At 39.9% G+C, this 23,933-nt stretch overlaps 1 protein-coding gene across 10 annotated transcripts in view; it reads left to right on the top strand.

Moving 5' to 3' along the window:
- Positions 1 to 23,777, top strand: part of clocka (clock circadian regulator a) — a 45,625-nt gene extending 21,848 nt beyond the window's left edge. For 9 of the 10 annotated variants that reach the window (XM_072915096.1, XM_061978111.2, XM_072915094.1 and 6 more), the window contains 16 exons: positions 39 to 187; positions 1,469 to 1,560; positions 1,631 to 1,720; positions 1,788 to 1,908; positions 5,217 to 5,330; positions 5,439 to 5,560; positions 5,698 to 5,780; positions 6,140 to 6,246; positions 6,334 to 6,481; positions 9,136 to 9,211; positions 9,280 to 9,522; positions 13,371 to 13,517; positions 15,236 to 15,367; positions 19,045 to 19,184; positions 19,414 to 19,594; positions 23,034 to 23,775. In XM_072915096.1, coding sequence (XP_072771197.1) covers positions 39 to 187; positions 1,469 to 1,560; positions 1,631 to 1,720; positions 1,788 to 1,908; positions 5,217 to 5,330; positions 5,439 to 5,560; positions 5,698 to 5,780; positions 6,140 to 6,246; positions 6,334 to 6,481; positions 9,136 to 9,211; positions 9,280 to 9,522; positions 13,371 to 13,517; positions 15,236 to 15,367; positions 19,045 to 19,184; positions 19,414 to 19,594; positions 23,034 to 23,249 — 2,161 coding nt within the window. In that variant the 3' untranslated portion in view covers positions 23,250 to 23,775. Of the gene's footprint in view, positions 1 to 38; positions 188 to 1,468; positions 1,561 to 1,630; positions 1,721 to 1,787; positions 1,909 to 5,216; positions 5,331 to 5,438; positions 5,561 to 5,697; positions 5,781 to 6,139; positions 6,247 to 6,333; positions 6,482 to 9,135; positions 9,212 to 9,279; positions 9,523 to 13,370; positions 13,518 to 15,235; positions 15,368 to 19,044; positions 19,185 to 19,413; positions 19,595 to 23,033 lie in introns of all 10 variants that reach the window. The other variant, XM_072915097.1, reaches the window with a different exon arrangement.
- Positions 23,778 to 23,933: the final 156 nt, after the last annotated feature.

Below are 23,933 nucleotides of genomic sequence, written 5' to 3'. Positions count from 1 at the left end.
GAATCTTTTTACGAAGGTGACACGTTTGCGTCTTACAGTGTGTCACGCAACAAGTCCGAGAAGAAGCGCCGAGATCACTTCAACATCCTCATCAATGAGCTGGGCACCATGTTGCCAGGCAACACGCGCAAGATGGACAAGTCCACTATTTTGCAGGAGAGCATCGACTTCCTGCAAAAACACAAAGGTAGAGCGAAGCAGCCGAGCTGTTGCTTGCTCACAACTAGAGATGTCCGATAATGTCTTTTTTGCCGATATCCGATGTTGTCCAACCCTTAATTACCGATTCTGATATCAACCGATACCGATATATACAGTCGTGCAATTAACACATTATTATGCCTAACTTTGTTGTGATTTCCGCTGGATGCATTAAACAATGTAACAAGGTTTTCCAAAATAAATCAACTCAAGTTATGGAAAAAAATGCCAACATGGCACTGCCATATTTATTATTGAAGTCACAAAGTGCATTATTTTTTTTAACATGCCTCAAAAGAGCAGCTTGGAATTTGGGACATGGTCTCCCTGAGAGAGCATGAGGAGGTTGAGGTGGGCAGGGTTGGTGGGGGGCGGGGTTTTGGGTTAGCTGGGGGTGTATATTGTAGCGTCCCGGAAGAGTTAGTGCTGCAAGGGGTTCTGGGTATTTGTACTGTTGTGTTACGGTGCGGATGTCCTCCCGAAATGTGTTTGTCATTCTTGTTTGGTGTGGGTTCACAGTGTGGCGCATATTTGTAACAGTGTTAAAGTTGTTTATACAGCCACCCTCAGTGTGACCTGTATGGCTGTTGACCAAGTATGCTTGCATTCACTTGTGTGTGTGTGAAAAGTAGGGCTGCAACAACTAATCGATTAAATTGATTAAAATCGATTATAAAAATAGATGGCGATGAATTTAGTCATCGATTCGTTGGATCTATGCTATGCGCATGCGCAGAGGCAATTTTATTTTATTTATTTAAAAAAAAAAGTTTAATTTTTTTAAATGTTTTTATAAACCTTTATTTATAAACTGCAACATGTACAAACAGCTGAGAAACAATAATCAAAATAAGTATGGTGCCAGTATGCTGTTTTTTTTCAATAAAATACTGGAAAGGATAGAAATGTAGTTTATCTTTTTTATCCGATTATAAATCGATTAATCGAAGTAATAATCAACAGATTAATCGATTATCAAATTAATTGTTAGTTGCAGCCCTAGTGAAAAGCCGTAGATATTATGTGATTGGGCCGGCACGCAAAGGCAGTGCCTTTAAGGTTTATTGGCGCTCTGTACTTCTCCCTACGTCCGTGTACCACTCCGTACAGCGGCGTTTTAAAAAGTTATTTATTTTACTTTTTGAAACTGATACCGATCATTTCCGATATTACATTTTAAAGCATTTATCGGCCGATAATATAGGCAGTCCGATATTATCAGACATCTCTACTCCCAACTCATCTTTGACATCTTCGCCGTCATCAGAAGTCGCCGCCCAGTCCGAGTCGACGGAGATCCGGCAGGATTGGAAGCCTGCGTTTCTTAGCAACGAGGAGTTTACTCAGCTGATGTTAGAGGTTCGGTTTTCGTAGATGCCGTTAAGCTTGTGACTAAACTTGATCATCTTGCTGGCGTTCTCTCTCTCAGGCTTTAGACGGGTTCTTCCTGGCGATCACGACGGACGGGAACATCATCTACGCCTCTGAGAGCGTCACGTCGCTGCTGGAGCACCTTCCTGTGAGTTCCTTTTTAGAAATAAAAGTTTTTAGCAGCAGTTTTGAAAAGACACGGCCACGCGTTTCAGTCGGATCTGGTGGATCAGAACCTGTTGAACTTCCTGCCCCGGGGGGAACACTCAGACGTCTACAAGGTGCTGTCCTCTCATGTCCAGGAGGCGGAGACACTGACCCCTGACTTTCTGAAGAGTAAGTCCTTGCCACACTTTTACTGCGAGATCGCGCAAGTGGCGTATATTTTCTCAAATTAACGCTACAATGTTCAGAATGTATCATATATTGTCACTTTGTCATACAAATTATTATTTTATGTTCATATTACATTTTGTGAGGTTTTTTTTAGGTTTTTATTGTATCCAAAACATAATTATGGGCCTGCTGCAATGCAAGCAGCCCATATTATTATTGGTCATACTTCACAGTTTTTTTTTATTATAGTTCTTCTATCTTATTCTACAAACCCCGTTTCCATATGAGTTGGGAAATTGTGTTAGATGTAAATATAAACGGAATACAATGATTTGCAAATCATTTTCAACCCATATTCAGTTGAATGCACTACAAAGACAAGATATTTGATGTTCAAACTCATAAACTTTATTTTTTGTTTGCAAATAATAATTAACTTAGAATTTCATGGCTGCAACACGTGCCAAAGTAATTGGGAAAGGGCATGTTCACCACTGTGTTACATGGCCTTTCCTTTTAACAACACTCCGTAAACGTTTGGGAACTGAGGAGACACATTTTTTAAGCTTCTCAGGTGGAATTCTTTCCCATTCTTGCTTGATGTACAGCTTAAGTTGTTCAACAGTCCGGGGGTCTCCGTTGTGGTATTTTAGGCTTCATAATGCGCCACACATTTTCAATGGGAGACAGGTCTGGACTACAGGCAGACCAGTCTAGTACCAGCACTCTTTTACTATGAAGCCACGTTGATGTAACACGTGACTTGGCATTGTCTTGCTGAAATAAGCAGGGGCGTCCATGGTAACGTTGCTTGGATGGCAACATATGTTGCTCCAAAACCTGTATGTACCTTTCAGCATTAATGACGCCTTCACAGATGTGTAAGTTACCCATGTCTTGGGCACTAATACACCCCCATACCATCACAGATGCTGGCTTTTCAACTTTGCGCCTATAACAATCCGGATAGTTCTTTTCCTCTTTGGTCCGGAGGACACGACGTCCACAGTTTCCAAAAACAATTTGAAATGTGGACTCGTCAGACCACAGAACACTTTTCCACTTTGTATCAGTCCATCTTAGATGAGCTCAGGCCCAGCGAAGCCGACGGCGTTTCTGGGTGTTGTTGATAAACGGTTTTTGCCTTGCATAGGAGAGTTTTAACTTGCACTTACAGATGTAGCGACCAACTGTAGTTACTGACAGTGGGTTTCTGAAGTGTTCCTGAGCCCATGTGGTGATATCCTTTACACACTGATGTCGCTTGTTGATGCAGTACAGCCTGAGGGATCGAAGGTCACGGGCTTTGCTGCTTACGTGCAGTGATTTCTCCAGATTCTCTGAACCCTTTGATGATATTACGGACCGTAGATAGTGAAATCCTTAAATTCATTGCAATAGCTGGTTGAGAAAGGTTTTTCTTAAATTGTTCAACAATTTGCTCACACATTTGTTGACAAAGTGGTGACCCTCGCCCCATCCTTGTTTGTGAATGACTGAGCATTTCATGGAATCTACTTTTATACCCAATCATGGCACCCACCTGTTCCCAATTTGCCTGTTCACCTGTGGGATGTTCCAAATAAGTGTTTGATGTGCATTCCCCAACTTTATCAGTATTTATTGCCACCTTTCCCAACTTCTTTGTCACGTGTTGCTGGCATCAAATTCTAAAGTTAATGATTATTTGCAAAAAAAAAAATGTTTATGAGTTTAAACATCAAATATGTTGTCTTTGTAGCATATTCAACTGAATATGGGTTGAAAAGGATTTGCAAATCATTGTATTCTGTTTATATTTACATCTAACACAATTTCCCAACTCATATGGAAACGGGGTTTGTACCTTGGTATGTGACCGCTGTTAACTGTCAGTGTGCTAAAGTTAGCATGCGAGCAAGCTAACTTAAGCATGCTAACTGTTTCATTTAATTTTACACTTGTTTTCTCTATTTCTGCAGCCATACACCTTACAGCTTTGTTACTTGAAATGTGAGACATGCTAACTGTTAGCATGCCGTCATTAGCACACATGCTAAATTTTAGCATTTTAATGTATGCATGTTAACATTTTAGGCTAGCTCTATAGCTCTTTTTGTACAATTACACCTAAAACTCACAGATTCGGACACTCGGCACCATCTTCAAAGCCCGGCCGGCGGCTTCCGGCGACCCCCAGCTAGAGGTCCAGAGCACAGATAGCAGGCCCATCAAAATGTCCCTCAATTTTCTAATTTTTTAATGCTGCTATTATTAAAAATAGAGATTTGAAATCAAAATATATGTACCGTATTTTTCGGAGTATAAGTCGCACCGGAGTATAAGTCGCACCTGCTTAAAATGCATAATAAAGAAGGAAAAAACCATTATGCAACTTTCATAAACTATGAAAAAAACTGCGACTTATAGTCCGAAAAATACGGTACTAATTAATATAAATTATGATTTCCACATTTTCTAAATTTTGTAATTTTTTCCAAAACATCAGGACAAATTATTTTAAGTTGTTTTTCAGATGAATAAAAACAACAAAAACCCTCTAAACATTTGGTCATTGAACAGTGGAAATGTATTATGTTAATTATGTTAATTAACATAATGACACACATTTAAGACGTGTGTCTTCAAATTTTATTTTGTATTTCTATCCAAGAAATAAACAAAAGTGAGTGTTGGTTTATTTTCCGATTTCAAAAAATAAAATAAAAAATGTGTGACCGGAAAGGAATTATTTATTACAATATTATTTTGTATGTCATTGCTGCACAATAAAAAGCATGTATCTCTACATTTAGTCAATTTTGTATTTTACAAAAAAAAGAATATTTGGGCGCGAGAGCTGGACGAAGTAGCTGGGGAAAGGGAAGCCTGGGCTTCTTTGCTTGGGCTACTGCCCCCGCGACCCGACTTTGGATAAGCAGAAGAAGATGGATGTATAAATGGAATACTTTATAGGTTTTTATTTAGATAAAAAATTATGCTGTTGTTGTTTATGTTTTGTTCAATTGTGATTTGTTTATATAATGTAATATTTTAACAAATATAGTTTTTTTTAACTAAAAAAAAAAAAATCATAATATTTGTAGGTATGCAACATATTGTTTAACTCTCATTATTTAATTGTGTTATATTTAAATATACCGGTATATCTAATATGATTAAAAATGCAATTAAATACAGACAAGCTCCGCCCCCCTTATTCAATGTATTTTGTCTAATTGATACCAGGTACAGTTAAATGTGTCTTAATTGTATGTTTTGTGCCGGAGCTTAGACAATTTCTTAATTTTTTCTACCACCACACGCAGCAAAAAAACAGCTGGAGTTCTGTTGCCACATGCTCAGAGGGACGATGGACCCCAAAGAGTCACCCGTGTATGAGTATGTCAAATTCATTGGAAACTTCAAGTCCCTCAACAATGGCAAGTACTGGCGAAATGCAGGGCCATAGATAGTTATTACAAGTTACTACTTGGAATTCTAACTTGCCTCTTTGTATTGTTTTTATCTCGCCTTTTTCAACCCTTCAGTGCCCAATTGCGCCCACAATGGATTCACAAAGATCGTCATTCAGCGATCGCTCCACTCGGCCTTTACGGAGCAAATGTGTCTCGTTGCAACTGTGAGACTTGCCAAACCCAAATTCATTAAGGTGAGCAACACGCTTCAATATTTAAGTCAAATATGTGGCGATGAGGTCGAAACTCCTATCACTGTACTTTTCACTCGAGTACAAAAAATTACAGTATTTGATGGTATTGATTGCCTTAGCTTATTTTTGCTCCACAGGAGATGTGCACTATAGAGGAGCCTGATGAAGAATTTACCTCCAGACACAGTTTAGAATGGAAGTTCCTCTTTTTAGACCACAGGTAGGCTTGTACAATTGCATTTAATTAAATTAAATTAAATTTTATTTTATTTTATTTATTCAATCTAATCTAATTATCATAATTTTTTATTTTTCATTTTATTTTATTACATTTTATTTATTCAATCTAATCTAATTATCATAATTTTTTTATTTTTCATTTTATTTTATTTTATTTATTCAATCTAATCTAATTATCATAGTGTTTTTATTTTTCATTTTATTTTATTGTATTTTATTTTACTTAATTTTTCTAATTTGATTTATTTTAATTAGATTTTTCTTATTTATTATGATTTGATTTGAAGTGTCAACAATCCAACAATTCCAATAAGACTCGTCACTATTTGTTGCTTCCAGAGCTCCGCCCATTATTGGCTACCTGCCGTTTGAGGTCCTGGGCACATCAGGTTATGACTACTACCATGTGGACGACCTGGACACGTTGGCCAAATGTCACGAGCACCGTGAGCGCCACACCTCCGTTAATAACTGTGTAGGTGTGATATGATGATTTATTTCAAAATTTCCCCCATGTTATTGTGTGTCCGCAGTGATGCAATACGGCAAAGGAAAATCCTGTTACTACCGATTCCTCACTAAAGGGCAGCAGTGGATTTGGCTCCAGACGCACTATTACATCACCTACCACCAGTGGAACTCCCGACCTGAGTTTATTGTCTGCACGCACACTGTGGTCAGGTACAAGAACCGAATGTCTTATTACTGTAAATAATCTAAATATATTATAATTATAGTTTATTTAACCTTAAGTGAAAAAAGGCTTCATAAAATGGTTACATGGAACCAATCAAGCTGTCATAAAACCTTTATTAACTGTACAGGGGAATGTACAAGGTGAAATTTAAATATAATTAAGTGTCATAGAAGTGTAAAAAAAAGTTAGCCACAGTTAGGAGTAGGGATGGTTATTAAAATTGGTACTTTTATTGGTACCAATGTCGATCCTATTGGGTACAAAATAATGTAAAATCCAACAATAACATATTTCCATACCTTTGTTGCACACAACGTCACGTTCGGTTGCAGACGCTGCATCGGCTTAAGCACTTGGCAGGGAAACAAGCACTCAAAGTGGACTCTTCCTAAATAGTGGGGGTTTGCGGCGTAATGTTCCCCATGTCATAGGCTTTATCAGTATCATGCAGTGTCACGCTTCAGACCCCGCTTCGAAAAGCTGTGCACTGCAGAACGTGCTCACTGTAGCCGTTAATCCTGACTTCCTCATTCTGATGAATAAAAAAGTCAGCACATATTGTTTTATTCATTTTTGTTTTGTAGATTACAGTGTTTTATATGCTGTGCTTCTAAGTTAATTTTGCTGATCAATTTTAATGTATTATTATTTAGTGTGTTTATATCAATTTAGTTGTATAAATCAGTGGTCCTCAACCACCGGGCCGCGGCCCGATACCGGGCCGCACAAGAAATAAAATAAATAAATAAAAAATATTTTTTTTATTTATTTATTTTTTATTTTTTATTAAGTCAACATAAAAAACACAATCTACATTATATATCAATATAGATCAACACAGTCTGCAGGGATACAGTAAAACAACAACAACAAAAAAACAACATAATGATAACATTTTAGTCTGTAGCAGGAAAGATTAGATTAGATTATCTTTTTGCCTGAAATGTATAAAACTAGGGATTATCGGACTGCCGATATTATCGGCCGATAAATGCTTTAAAATGTAATATCGGAAATTATCGGTATCAGTTTCAAAAAGTTAAATTTATGCCTTTTTAAAACGGCGCTGTGAACACGGACGTAGGGAGAAGTACAGAGCGCCAATAAACCTTAAAGGCACTACCTTTGCGCGCCAGCCCAATCACATAATATCTACGGCTTTTCACACACACAAGTGAATGCATGCATACTTGGTCAACAGCCATACAGGTCACACTGAGGGTGGCCTTATAAACAACTTTAACACTGTTACAAATATGCGCCACACTGTGAACCCACACCAAACAAGAATGACAAACACATTTCGGGAGAACATCCGCACCGTAACACAACATAAACACAATAGAACAAATACCCAGAACCCCTTGCAGCACTAACTCTTCCGGGACGCTACAATATACACCCCCACCACTACCCCACAACCTCCTCATGCTCTCTCAGGGAAAGCATGTTCCAAATTCCAAGCTGCTGTTTTGCGGCATGTTAAAAAAAATAATGCACTTTGTGACTTCAATAATAAATATGGCAGTGCCATGTTGGCATTTTTTTCCATAACTTGAGTTGATTTATTTTGGAAAACCTTGTTACATTGTTTAATGCATCCAGCGGGGCATCACAACAAAATTACCGGTAGGCATAATAATTTGTTAATTCCACGACTGTATATATCGGTATCGGTTGATATCGGAATCGGTAATTAAGAGTTGGACAATATCGGGATATCGGATATCAGCAAAAAAGCCATTAGTGGACATCTCTATATAAAACCAATAAACTCTTTTTTGAACTACAACATTTTTGGACCGACTTGAACCATTTGTTACTGAAAAATAAAATGATATAAACACACTAAATACTACATTAAAATTGATCAGCAAAATTAACTGAGAAGCACAACATATGAAAACACTTTAACCTACAATAAAGTCAAATACAAATAAGGCAACAAGAGAAGTATCCCACTCTTCTCTTTTGTAAAGTAAATTTGTACAGATATGGGCATCCACATCAACTATATGATTTGCCTGAAGAGCTGGACAGGACAAAAAAATAAATAAAAATCAAAAAAAGTATATGCCATATACATGCTACCAGTTAGCATTAGCGATTTTACATGATTTCAACACTTCCAAATTTGGTCATCAAAACTACGACTAAGACACACGTTACAATGAAACAACATGCGTGTGGTAATTACAATACTTACAGTACGAACACTTTGTGGGGCTCAACAAAAGACACAAATGGCACATTCAGCTGGAAGGCAAAGACTACTTCCTGACTATGGCAACACACTGAGGACAAACTGAAATGAAAGAGACTCAAAAATGTAAGAGCACAGTTATTATTTTAATTTGAATAAGTAGATGTTCTTATGAAACAATTAACATTTATTGATACATGAACATACACAAAAGTACCGAAAATTGTTACCATTGAGTATGGGTATTGATTCCCACCTACCAGGACTGGTACCATATGGTTTCAGATGTGAAAGGTACCCGTCCCTAGTTACTGTGGATACAGTTTTTAAAGTCTCAAATGCACCACGCACAGTTGTACTTGTCGTTAAAGTGTAAAAAGAAGTTAACCACACAGAGGACGTTAAAGGTTCCACTGTGTGTCGTTCTTTCATAAGCTACGGCGACGTGAGAGCAGAACAGCGACGACAGCTGGGACTCAAAGTGCCCACGCCTGAGATGACGCCAGACAAGGTAAGATTTTTTTAAAGGGGAGGAGCTTCATGTGATGTCACAAAGTCAGGTCCTTCCTCACATCCTAGAAGTCGCACGCCTGCGGCTCGGAGCCGCCACCGGACGCGTTCAACCTGAAGGAGGCGCTGGAGCACTTCCCCCACAGCCGGACGCCTTCGCCGTCGTCCCGCCGTTCGCGTGAATCCTCTCACACGGCGATGTCGGACCCGCGTAAGGGCCACGCCCGCACGCGAGGTGGGCTGAGCACGCCATGTCGCCAGTCTGGGTCCGACGTGGCCGTGGCATCGCGGAGATCATCAGCCGGCAGTCAGGTTGGTGTTACTGCAGGCAAAACATTAGACTTAGAACACATCAACAAGGCTCAATTCTGGTGAAGTTTTATGTCATCGATTCACACAAAATCAACAGTTGGCCCCGTGGGGTACGCAGGGGTCGTCTACAGTTACTGTATGTACAGTAAACCCCCACCTCAACATACTCCGGTTTTTTTCTCTGCTTTAAATTGTAAATGTTAGGGATTTATTGATACCACTTTATTACTTCTGATACGATACCGCTGTTGGAGCCTTGAGTATTGGCCAATACCGATATTGAGCCGATACGATATCAGCTGGGGCGGTATAGCTCGGTTGGTAGAGTGGCCGTGCCAGCAACTTGAGGGTTCCAGGTTCAATCCCCGCTTCCGCCATCCTAGTCACTGCCGTTGTGTCCTTGGGCAAGACACTTTACCCACTTGCTCCCAGTGCCACCCACACTGGTTTAAATGTAACTTAGATATTGGGTTTCACTATGTAAAAGTGCTTTGAGTCACGAGAGAAAAGCGCTATATAAATATAATTCACTTCACTTCACTTCATCAGCACGAATAGTACATACTTTTAGTATTTTGGCATGTGGAATGTTTTAAAAGTCTTGATCAAGCGAAATTAGTCAAACAGAGAACAAAGGGAGGTATAAAAAACACTAACCTATTTATTATCAACCATCTGGAAGGGACTTATGTTGTCTTTAAGTTAAAGTGGAGTGGTTATTGTTTTGCGGCACCGAGGGGTCACAGCAATCATGACGAAATTGAATGATGCGGACACATTTGATACTTTCTAATACAACTTTATACGTGTAAATATGCATGTATAATTATTTGATACTTGTTTATATTGACAAATGTGCTGTTTTGGACTGCATCCATCCATCCATTTTCTACTGTTTGTCTCTTTCGGGGTCACGGGGGTGGTGCTGGAGCCTATCTCAGCTGCATTCGTGCGGAAGGCGGAGTACACCCTGGACAAGTCGCCACCTGCAGTATTGTTTAATTAAGGACATTTAATGCCATTTGTGATATTGTGTGCCTAGTTGTTGTGTAGCTGCTTGTATCGGTGATTTTAGATGCGAGGTGATATAATCCGCTGGTATCGGACTGATATCCACCCCGAGCAGTGACGTGCGGTGAGGTTGATGGCTGGTGAGGCACTGACTTCATCACAGTCAGATTTACAAACATATGAACCCTAAAGAGTATCTTATTCACCATTTGATTGGCAGCAGTTAACGGGTTATGTTTAAAAGCTCATACCAGCATTCTTCCCTGCTTGGCACTCAGCATCAAGGGTTGGAATTGGGGGTTAAATCACCAAAAATGATTCCCGGGCGCGGCGCCGCTGCTGCCCACTGCTCCCCTCACCTCCCAGGGGGTGAACAAGGGGATGGGTCAAATGCAGACGACAAATTTCATTACACCTAGTGTGTGTGTGACAATCATTGGTACTTTAACTTAACTTTAACTTTACACATACAAACTGTAGCACACAAAAAAGCACATTTAATAAAAAAAAACGTTATTATGATCTTACCTTTACTTATAAATTAAGTCCATGCGCCGCAACTAAAGCCCTCACTTAAACTTTCCACGTGCAAGATTGAATCTATTTAAAAAAGTGTAACCGAGGGTTTATAAATGTCGCCTATACTGTATGAAACTACAAAATAACAAACACGGAGGCTCCAGTTTACACAAGGACCACTTTATTTACCTTCTTTCAAAAACCTCCGCAACGTGTCATCACTTCCGCTCTTAGCGCCTTCAAAATAAGAGTTCAAGGCATATACTGTATAACAGCGCATAACAGGAACTTAACATCACAAAGAGGAAAGCCCATGAAAATAGGTTACAAAAGTTATTTAATAAGAAGCCAAAAAGTGCAAAAACAATAATGTTCGTGTTGGAGGAGTTGTGAATTAGATACACCTGCAGTCCGCAGGTGTACCTAATGTTGTGGCCCTGCAGTCATTCACAACTCCTCCAACATGAACATTATTGTTTTTGCACTTTTTGGCTTCTTATGAAATAACTTTTTTAAATAGATTCAATCTTGCACGTGGAAAGTTTAAGTGTGGGCTTTAGTTGATATAACAATTCTACGGCGGGGGTGCAGGAGGCGGGGTTACTAGAGCCTCGGCCAGTGCGTCTTTTGCAGCCGTTTTATGATCGCTCAGCACAAGAAATACGTTACATACATACAGTTGTTGACAAAATACACTGTACATTATATACCTCAGCTAACTAAACTATGGAAATGTATAATATAATTCATATAGCAATACAGTCTCACTGCACAGCAGACCAGCAGTTAGCCGAGTCCGGAATCCATGTTGAGGCACTGAGTGACGTGCCTCAACTGGCTGCTGATCACCGCACCGTCTCTTCTCAGTATTTGAACGGCAAATGTGAAAATTCAGCGATTTTGAATAAAAATAATCTAAAACTGGTGAAGTTAAATGGAAAATAACTTTATAGTATAATCACTGGATACATATAACAATAATATTTTTTTTTTCTTTTTACATTTTTTTTCTTTCCATGATGGCAGGTGAGGCCCCGCCTCACCTGCCTCTAGTGACTGCACGTCACTGACCCCGAGTAAATACATTCTGTATATATATTTTTTTCTGTAACTTAAATAAAAATGGGTTTGATGGCTCTACGTGGGGTGTGCTGCAGCTATGAGGCAAGCAGAGGGCACCATTTCACAGGTCAATTTATGTGATGTTTTCTAGCAGCAAGATGCTTGGGAAAAAATGTTGTGAAAAAATATTTATATATTTTTTATAAATAAGTGATGTTGTGCAACTGCACGCTCTGAACTGTTCACTAATGTGTAAAACTGACTTTAAAAACGGTAAGAGGCATTTTTTTTTAGATTTTAGCAAAAAATAGGCATTTTTTTAGGGGTTTTGTTGCATGTTTTAACCTCTTAAGGCCCAAGCTCTTTTTTTTACATGCTTTTTTTATTTCTCTATGCTATTAAGCTTATTGGACCCTAATTAGAATAAAAACTAAGAATCATCTCTTGATATGATGTACTTAGTCCATAAGTACACAAACGTGTACTTCATGTTTAGTGACATGCTAATTCTTATTTTTACACTTTTTTTTTCCAAATTCCATTGTGAAGTGTGTGAAGTGAATTAAATTTATATAGCGCTTTTTCTCAAGTGACTCAAAGCGCTTTACATAGTGAAACCCAATATCTAAGTTACATTTAAACCAGTGTGGGTGGCACTGGGAGCAGGTGGGTAAAGTGTCTTGCCCAAGGATACAATGGCAGTGACTAGGATGGCGGAAGCAGGGATCGAACCTGCAACCCTCAAGTTGCCGGCACGGCCGCTCTACCAACTGAGCTATACCGTCCCATTGTATGTTATACTCTTCTGACACCACCAGATGGCAGTATAAGTGTCCACATAAGTGGCCATAAGACCCCAATTCAGTAGTGTACACAATTTTGGAAAAATAGAGCTAAAAGGTGCTGTCCACGCATGTGGCCACTAAGCCTTTAAGGGTTTAAAGCTGGGGAATTACTGTAGTTGCAGCTCTGTTTTTTCTTCATGGGATGTTTAATATGTATTGGATCTCTTTTAGTCTAGAAGCACAACAGGAACAACAACAACACATTCCAACAAGTGTTAAAGTAAGACATATACTGATTATTATTGTGTCTGCAGTTTGCTGTACTGATACTGTGCTATCATTCTGAGACGCTCCTGATAATCTGTGTCTCTGAGGGTCAGACTACAAGCACACTAATAACCAAATTGATCAATGAATGCCTGTCAGAACTTTGGGAAGGCAGTTTTTTGTTTGTTTGCTTGGGCTCTTCAGGTAGCCGTCCAGCTGGAATCCATGCAGCAGATGAAGACGCAGCTGGAGCAGCGCACACAAGAGATCGAGGCCAACATCCAGCGGCAGCTCGATGAGCTGTGGAGGATCCAGCAGGAGCTGCAGAGGGTCCAGGAGCAGGGTTTGCAGGTAAGGAGCGGTCACACGTCTACGCAGTCCTTGTTTTTTTTTTTTGAGTTTTTCTATCAATTACATTAGAATAGAAGGTACGCCGGATAGTCGAACCTCGGATTCAGGAGGAACAGTGTGGTTTTCGTCCTGGTCGTGGAACTGTGGACCAGCTCTATACTCTCGGCAGGGTCCTTGAGGGTGCATAGGGAGTTTGCCCAACAAGTCTACATGTGCTTTGTGGACTTGGAGAAGGCATTCGACCGTGTCCCTCGGGAAGTCCTGTGGGGAGTGCTCAGAGAGTATGGGGTATCGGACTGTCTGATTGTGGCGGTCCGCTCCCTGTATGATCGGTGTCAGAACTTGGTCCGCATTGCCGGCAGTAAGTCGGACACGTTTCCAGTGAGGGTTGGACTCCGCCAAGGCTGCCCTTTGTCACCGATTCTGTTCATGGACAGAATTTCTAGGCGCAGTCCAGGCGTTAAGGGGATCCGGTTTGGTGGATGCAGGATTAGGTCTCTGCTTTTTGCAGATGATGTGGTCCTGATGGCTTCATCTGGCCAGGATCTCCAGCTCTCACTGGATCGGTTCGCAGCCGAGTGTGAAGCGACCGGGATGAGAATCAGCACCTCCAAGTCCGAGTCCATGGTTCTAGCCCGGAAAAGGGTGGAGTGCCATCTCCGTGTTGGGAAGGAGACCCTGCCCCAAGTGGAGGAGTTCAAGTACCTTGGAGTCTTGTTCACGAGTGAGGGAAGAGTGGATCGTGAGATCGGTGCGGCGTCTTCAGTAAATGCGGACGCTGTATCGATCCGTTGTGGTGAAGAAGGAGCTGAGCCGGAAGGCAAAGCTCTCAATTTACCGGTCGATCTACGTTCCCATCCTCACCTATGGTCATGAGCTTTGGGTTATGACCGAAAGGACAAGATCACGGGTACAAGCGGCCGAAATTAGTTTCTCCCTTAGAGATAGGGTGAGAAGCTCTGCCATCCGGGAGGAGCTCAAAGTAAAGCCGCTGCTCCTCAACATGGAGAGGAGCCAGATGAGGTGGTTCGGGCATCTGGTCAGGATGCCACCCAAACGCCTCCCTAGGGAGGTGTTTAGGGCACGTCCGACCGGTAGGAGGCCACGGGGAAGACCCAGGACATGTTGGGAAGACTGGGCTGGGAATGCCTCGGGATCCCCCGGGAGGAGCTGAACAAAGTGGCTGGGGAGAGGGAAGTCTGGGCTTCTCTGCTTAGGCTGCTGCCCCCGCGACCCGACCTCGGATAAGCGGAGGAAGATGAATGGATGGATGGATAGAAGGTTCGGATAGCAGCAACACCACATATATAGTGGACATTTGTATTGTCTTTGCTACTTCTTTGATGGCAAATTGTAATCTTGTAAAAAAATCTGGCAAAGATGGGAAAAGTCTTACAAGTGTACCCAGGAGACTTCGTGTTGCTTTGGGGTGTGTAAAGTCCTGGAACAATCCGCACCTCACCTGTCAGTATTAGTTAAGTGTGAACGCAAACTGGACCGCACAGAAGTGAGTCCAGGTCTGATCTACAGCTATAAGCTATCGCGAGTGAGATCGGGCGGATTTACGTGGTTCACTGTGACCAACTCATGTTTCTCCAACTCAATAATGTTTGCTCGCAACGTCGAGCCGAACGAGACAGCTCTTATCTTATCTCAAAACACTCTCATGTGGAGGCACTCTTCCTCTGTGACGTCCCACAACTGTTGTTGTGTTGCAGGTGCTGGTGCAGAAAGCAGCTGCGGGACTGAACGCCAGTACGGCGCAGCAGGGGCCCACGCTCAGCATGCTGGGCCCGGCGGTCTCTGCGGGGCCAATGCAGAGCGCCATCCAACAGCAGAACACGGCACAGGTGTGACACACCTAACGAGCTGCACACACATACACACGTTTCGTACTGGCCAAACTTCGCCAGGTGTTTTTTTTTTTGCACTTTGCGTTCAGTCCATGACAGTGTTTTTCAACTTTTTTTGAGCCAAGGCACATTTTTTTGCGTTGAAAAAATGCGGAGGCACACCACCAGCAGAAATCATTAAAAAACTAAACTTCAGTTGACAGTAAAAAGTCGTTGTCGCAATTGTTGGATATGACTTTAAATCATAACCAACCATCACTATAGCTCTTGTCTCAAAGTAGGTGTACTGTCACCACCTGTCACATCACTCCCGGACTTATTTGGACTTTTTTGCTGTTTTCCTGTGTGTAGTGTTTTAGTTCTCGTCTTGCGCTCCTATTTTGGTGGCTTTTTCTCTTTTTTTGGTATTTCCCTGTAGCAGTTTCATGTCTTCCTTTGAGCGATATTTCCCGCATCTGCTTTGTTTTAGCAATCAAGAATATTTCAGTTGTTTTTATCCTTCTTTGTGGGGACATTGTTGATTGTCACGTCATGTTCGGTTGTACACTGTGGACGCCGTCTTTGCTCCACAGTAAGTCTTTGCTGTCGTCCAGCATTCTGTTTTTGTTTACTTTGTAGCCAGTTCAGTTTTAGTTTCGTTCTGCATAGCCTTCCCTAAGCTTAAATGCCTTTTCTTAGGGGTACTTACCTTTTGTTTATTTTTGGTTGTAGCATTAGACACAATTTTACCTGCGCACTGCCTCCCGCTGTTTCCAACATCTACAAAGCAATTAGCGGCACACCAGACTGTATCTCACGACGCGGCACAGTGGTTGAAAAACACTGGTCTATGACGCCTGAACCGCTTTTGCTAGGCTCACCGGCTGCATTATTTCGGCTTTTTGACGTTATTTCCTGCGTTAATACGACAGTTGCTATTAAAGTAAGGTTGTCCTTTATCATAATTTGGCCCACGGTACTTTGTGATGATAAGATTTAACGAACAGAACCCGGCAAAAATGGTAAAATTCAAGAAATGTTTTCACATTTCAATGATATGTTACCAATTTTTGATACTTTTGTGTGTGTTCATGTGTTAGTAAATATTAACTTGTTTAATAATATAATCTGTATTTTATAATGTAACTTTCGACCAGTGCAGTTTTTATTTTTATTTTTTTCATTTGCAAGTATACATTCATTTCACGTGAGGAAGTAGTCTTTGCCATCAAGTTGAATGTGCCGGTCTTGTCTTTTATTGAGCCCTACAAAGTGTTTATACCATAAGTGTTCGTAATAATGGGGTTATACAATAACGGCGTTACTAACTTTTAATAGTAACGAGTAATCTAATTAATTTCTTTTATGTTTGTTGCCGTAGTCAGGAAGTAGTCCTTGCCATCAAGTTGAATGTGCCGGTCTTGTCTTTTATTGAGCCCCACAAAGTGTTTATACCATAAGTGTTCGTAATAATGGGGTTATACAATAACGGCGTTACTAACTTTTAATAGTAACAAGTAATCTAAGTAATTACTTTTATGTCCGTTGCCGTAGTCAGGAAGTAGTCTTTGCCATCAAGTTGAATGTGCCGGGCTTGTCTTTTATTGAGCCCCACAAAGTGTTTATACCATAAGTGTTCGTAATAATGGGGTTATACAATAACGGCGTTACTAACTTTTAATAGTAACAAGTAATCTAAGTAATTACTTTTATGTCCGTTGCCGTAGTCAGGAAGTAGTCTTTGCCATCAAGTTGAATGTGCCGGTCTTGTCTTTTATTGAGCCCCACAAAGTGTTTATACCATAAGTGTTGGTAATAATGGGGTTATACAATAACGGAGTTACTAACTTTTAATAGTACCGAGTAATCTAATTAATTACTTTTATGTTTGTTGCCGTAGTCAGGAAGTAGTCTTTGCCATCAAGTTGAATGTGCCGGTCTTGTCTTTTATTGAGCCCCACAAAGTGTTTATACCATAAGTGTTCGTAATAATGGGGTTATACAATAACGGCGTTACTAACTTTTAATAGTAACAAGTAATCTAAGTAATTACTTTTATGTCCGTTGCCGTAGTCAGGAAGTAGTCTTTGCCATCAAGTTGAATGTGCCGGGCTTGTCTTTTATTGAGCCCCACAAAGTGTTTATACCATAATTGTTCGTAATAATGGGGTTATACAATAACGGCGTTACTAACTTTTACTAGTAACGAGTAATCTAAGTAATTACTTTTATGTTCGTTGCCGTAGTCAGGAAGTAGTCTTTGCCATCAAGTTGAATGTGCTGGTCTTGTCTTTTATTGAGCCCTACAAAGTGTTTATACCATAAGTGTTCGTAATAATGGCGTTACTAACTTTTACTAGTAAGAAGTAATCTAATTAATTACTTTTATGTCTGTTGCAACGCCGTGGGCTATAGCTTGATGTAACGTGGCACTTTTGATATGGTTTTATGTCAACAAGACAGCGTCATAAGTGCACAAAGTTCAATGCGGGAAATATATTTTTGCTGGTGAAAGCACCAAGCAGCACCGCACTAAAATGAACTTGTTATCAAATAGAAAGAGGCAACGTCACAATGTGATACAGCAGACAACAACATACAATAATGAACAACAAAGCAATGACTGAAATGGCAAACGTGCCATCCAAACAATACCCCGTTTGTTGACAAAATGATATGACCGCCACCGAAGCACATTCAGTCTCTTTATTAACCAGAGGTAACACAATCCGGTGAAAAGATTCAAAAGGGCTGGCGTCAGACCCGACAAACTGCTATATCTATCAAACACAGCTCCGTTGAAACCCTCGATGACGTCACACGTCACTAGGCAACAGGCCCCGCCTTTTAAAAGCACACATATGAAACGTCTCTCAACTGCATGTGCCAGATATTTGAAGGTTTGTGTTTTTTAAATGTATTAATTGCTTTCTCTAGTAATTAATTACATGTATTAAAGAATAATTCAGTTAGTAGTTCAATTACATTTTTGGTAAAGCAACGAGTGACTTTAATTAATTACTTTTTTCAACGGTTTTATTGTAACGTGCATTGTACCAAATATGGAGGTGTTAAAATTGCCATGTAAAATTGCTAATTCTACAGTAGGCACGGCTGTATTTTTGCCTCATTCCTGTGAGAATCCTGTGTGTGACTGAAGCATGAAGGAGTGGGACTACCCAAGGCTAGCTGCAGTGTGCTCAAACAACCACGAGTTAGCATCTGTGAGCAGATTACACTGTACCATGTCTTTCTTTTTTGGACTTATCAGGTCAGTAGTGCATTCTTCACTCACGCTTTAAGTGAGGGATGAGGTAAAAAGGAACCCAGACCTATTGTAGTGCATCTTTGAAAAGTGGAGCCTTAGTGTACTTTTAAGCACTTTCTATCAGGCACGCTTGTTTTGTTGGCATGGAAAATTGCAACATTATCCGACAGAGTCTGCGCAGAGTGCTTGTTTCCCCGCCAAGTGCTTGAGATGATGCCAAGTCTGCAACCGGACGCGACATCAAGTTATTGAAATATGGTACTGACGCGACTCAGTATTTCGCTTGTTACCTTTGAAAGTTACAAATTGGAGACCCGTCCCTAGAAGAAGAAATACAACTGGTGTAGGTGTGAAGCGGTACTAACAAAATACATTTCTTCAAAGTTATCAGGTTTGTATTTGAACACTGACATGGGTTCTTCTGCAGCCTCCACAGGGTACGCTGCCGGCTTCTAGTCTCTACAACACCGTGGTGATCCAGCAACAAAACCCGACAAACGTGCTGCAGATTGCGCCCAACGCAGCGCCAAACGCTCCCGCTGTGTTCACGCAGGACGCCCATATTAGGTCTGCATCTTCTTCCTGTTGCGGTAAACCTGCCTCGATGCTGAAAATGAGACTTCTAACCAAATGATGTGGTTTGCAAAAGCAAATAACTGCTACGGTCTCAAGAAACGGCTGTGGCTGTAGGCAACCTCCTGATGTGTTTCTTTTATTGAACCCTGACGATAGCTTTATTCAAGTATTATGAGTGTCTTTTTGCTATATTTACAGTATGCATCTATTTGATATGCAGGTTTCCCAGCGCTCAGCAGCTGCTCACCAAGTTGGTCACGGGACACATGGCGTGCGGCGCCGTCATGGTCCCGTCCACCATGTTTATGGGCCAAGTGGTGACCGCTTTCACGCCGCAACCGGGACAGACGCAAAGCATCAGCATTTCCCATCAGCCACCAGCAGCACCTCAGCAGGAGCAGGTACACAGGAAGTCACTGTTGAAGTTAGCACGTTCCAATAATTCTCACTAATGTACTTTTATTTTGTTAAGAGTAATTTAGCTGACTTTTTTTAAAGCTATGTTTCAACCTCACACACTTTTTTAGATTGTTTTAAAAGCTTTTATCAATGCAAAAAAGTACTCTAATTTGTTGCTTTTTCTTTCCTAATATCTGAAACATAAAAGAAAATAATTTTGCTGGGAAAAAAAATCACAATAGGTCAAAAAATCTGATTTAAAAAAAATGTTTTTCTTTTTCTTTTTTTCTTTTTGTAACATAAAACAGTTGCTTTTTTAAATAAATGTTTATTTATATCAAATATTTTAATATTTATTTTTTATGATTAGATAATGAATACATTTTTTTTATAGAGATTATAAATGTAAAAATAATAGTTCTTACTGTGATTCAACAAATCACAACATTTTGCTTATGACAAAAAACTACGGCGTTTAATTTGTCTCTTTATTACGAAAGCCTTTTTTTTTACACTGAATTTATGTAACTGTGTTTTTTGCATTAGAGGTGATTTTTTTTCATCAGATTATGCTGACTATTTTATTTTTATATTTATATTTATATATATATATATATATATATATATATATATATATATATATATATATATATATATACATATTTATATATATATACATATATATATATATATATATATATATATATATACATACAGGTAAAAGCCAGTAAATTAGAATATTTTGAAAAACTTGATTTATTTCAGTAATTGCATTCAAAAGGTGTAACTTGTACATTATATTTATTCATTGCACACAGACTGATGCATTCAAATGTTTATTTCATTTAATTTTGATGATTTGAAGTGGCAACAAATGAAAATCCAAAATTCCGTGTGTCACAAAATTAGAATATTACTTAAGGCTAATACAAAAAAGGGATTTTTAGAAATGTTGGCCAACTGAAAAGTATGAAAATGAAAAATATGAGCATGTACAATACTCAATACTTGGTTGGAGCTCCTTTTGCCTCAATTACTGCGTTAATGCGGCGTGGCATGGAGTCGATGAGTTTCTGGCACTGCTCAGGTGTTATGAGAGCCCAGGTTGCTCTGATAGTGGCCTTCAACTCTTCTGCGTTTTTGGGTCTGGCATTCTGCATCTTCCTTTTCACAATACCCCACAGATTTTCTATGGGGCTAAGGTCAGGGGAGTTGGCGGGCCAATTTAGAACAGAAATACCATGGTCCGTAAACCAGGCACGGGTAGATTTTGCGCTGTGTGCAGGCGCCAAGTCCTGTTGGAACTTGAAATCTCCATCTCCATAGAGCAGGTCAGCAACAGGAAGCATGAAGTGCTCTAAAACTTGCTGGTAGACGGCTGCGTTGACCCTGGATCTCAGGAAACAGAGTGGACCGACACCAGCAGATGACATGGAACCCCAAACCATCACCCAACCATGCAAATTTTGCATTTCCTTTGGAAATCGAGGTCCCAGAGTCTGGAGGAAGACAGGAGAGGCACAGGATCCACGTTGCCTGAAGTCTAGTGTAAAGTTTCCACCATCAGTGATGGTTTGGGGTGCCATGTCATCTGCTGGTGTCGGTCCACTCTGTTTCCTGAGATCCAGGGTCAACGCAGCCGTCTACCAGCAAGTTTTAGAGCACTTCATGCTTCCTGCTGCTGACCTGCTCTATGGAGATGGAGATTTCAAGTTCCAACAGGACTTGGCGCCTGCACACAGCGCAAAATCTACCTGTGCCTGGTTTACGGACCATGGTATTTCTGTTCTAAATTGGCCCGCCAACTCCCCTGACCTTAGCCCCATAGAAAATCTGTGGGGTATTGTGAAAAGGAAGATGCAGAATGCCAGACCCAAAAACGCAGAAGAGTTGAAGGCCACTATCAGAGCAACCTGGGCTCTCATAACACCTGAGCAGTGCCAGAAACTCATCGACTCCATGCCACGCCGCATTAACGCAGTAATTGAGGCAAAAGGAGCTCCAACCAAGTATTGAGTATTGTACATGCTCATATTTTTCATTTTCATACTTTTCAGTTGGCCAACATTTCTAAAAATCCCTTTTTTGTATTAGCCTTAAGTAATATTCTAATTTTGTGACACACGGAATTTTGGATTTTCATTTGTTGCCACTTCAAATCATCAAAATTAAATGAAATAAACATTTGAATGCATCAGTCTGTGTGCAATGAATAAATATAATGTACAAGTTACACCTTTTGAATGCAATTACTGAAATAAATCAAGTTTTTCAAAATATTTTAATTTACTGGCTTTTACCTGTATATAGTGTCGTAAAATTTGCTGCTTAAAAATGCAAGACTCACTTCCGGTAAATTAAGACAGAAGCAATCGATCCTGAGGTGTCAGGTTTGAAGTCACGTGACACGGGTCTTGCAAAACAGCGTAAAACAAGCAGTTAACTCGGCTACCTTGGCATAATACAACAGACTACAAGGTGTTCAAACTATAGAAACGATTCCAATGGTTAGAACCTGCATTTTTGAGTGACATACGAGTGGGCGGGGCTTGTTTACAGAGCAAAAAAAGCCAAAGCCAGACAACCTCCTTGATTGACATCTTTTAATAATCGAGCAGGAGCGACAAAAAATGAAACAAACACGGCGAATATTAAGGCAAAATTATAAAAAAAACATCCACTTATTCGATATAATATCAATGTTCGTATTGCTAATGTAGTGTTTGTTCATTTATTAATGACCAGTTCATGTGAACAAACATTTATTGCGCCCTCAAACTTGTCTTCTTCGTTACGTTTACCTGAACATCATTATCCAGCACCACCTGCTGGTCACATTATGTATCACAGTCAGTTTAGTTGCACGTAGAAACCGTATGTCACTCAAAAGTGCAGATTCTAACCATTGGAATCTTTTTTATAGTTTGAAAATGATTCTAACCATTGGAGTCATTTTTTATGGTTCGAAAATATCCAGCGAACCGCATTGAAATGTATTAAGTATGCCCAGGTAGCCGCTTTTATAATGCCGTTTTGCGAGACCCGTGTCACGTGACTTCAAATTTGACTCCTCATTGGCTAGTTTTGAGACAGGGTCGACTGCTTCTGGCTCAATTTACCGGAAGTGAATTTTTATACACCGAATATTTTTTCAATGAAATTGTCAGCAATTAATGTAAAAAAAAAAAAAAAAAAAACAGTTCACAAAATTCCAGCGCAAAAATGTCAGTTACATAAATTCAGTGTAAAAAAATGTAAACTAAAGACACAAATTAACCTCCATAAAAACCCCATCAATAATACAAAATAAAAGTTTGTTTTAGAAATGTAAACAATATAGCTTTATACTGAATTTAGATCAATACAATTTGTTGATTATAAGTCTTTTATTTTTGGGATGAATTATTTTTTTTCTTGTGTTTTAAAAAAAAAAAAAAAAAGTCTCACCTGGTGCTCAAGGCTCCAATGCTCCACGGAGGTCAGCCCACACAGCTCATCATGCCGGCGGCGTTCCCTTTGCAGCAGGCTGGAGCCTACACAAGCACGACCAACAATAACAACAACAACAACCAGCATCAACCACGCTTAACACAACACAAACGGCAACAACAGCCCCCCAACACTATGCCCGATCATGCCGCGTCGCAGCCGCAGTAGCAGCTTACAGCCACCAGGGGGCAGACCGGACACTGCACTAAAAGAGTCGCGTTTGGACTACTAAACGCCAGAAAAGGCTGCGATGGCGCCCTCGTGTGGCAGGAAGAAGATAACGGCGTTTGCGCTTGTTTACTTTTAACAGTTATGCAAAAATCAGCTTCATCATTGTTGATTGTGGTCCAGATTTACTGTACATAATATCATGTAAATACACATTGGAGCTAGAACTACTATTTTATATTGAGAGGAATGCTCCTTTTCTATCTAGTTTTGGAAGACGAAAAAAAAGACGTTTCTTTTTCACCGATTGTCTGAAAGCGTAAAAGTTGAGTGAATGACAGCATTTCCACATATTTATGCTCCTGCAATATTCATCAAATAAATCAATCAGTGTTCACATCGTTCTGTTTCTCTATTTAGTGAAGTCACCAAGTCCTTGGAAATAAAATATATCCAAATTAAAATATATATTTATACATATATAGAACTCCAGTTGTACGTAGGTTTTGTTATGTGGCAAACTTATTAAATACATTAAACGAAATGCAATGATAAATGTCCATTAAATTGATATAAATATATATATATATATATATATATATAATGAAATACTTTTTACATTTATTCAGTTGCCTTCGGTATTTGTCTGGTCAAACTCACTGCCGCCCTCTGGTGTTCACATAT

The sequence above is a fragment of the Nerophis lumbriciformis genome, linkage group LG18 (genome assembly GCF_033978685.3).
Source record: "Nerophis lumbriciformis linkage group LG18, RoL_Nlum_v2.1, whole genome shotgun sequence".
Lineage (NCBI taxonomy): Eukaryota > Metazoa > Chordata > Actinopteri > Syngnathiformes > Syngnathidae > Nerophis > Nerophis lumbriciformis.
The sequence above is the reverse complement of the archived record's forward strand: the minus strand, read 5'-3'. Positions and strand labels throughout refer to the sequence as shown.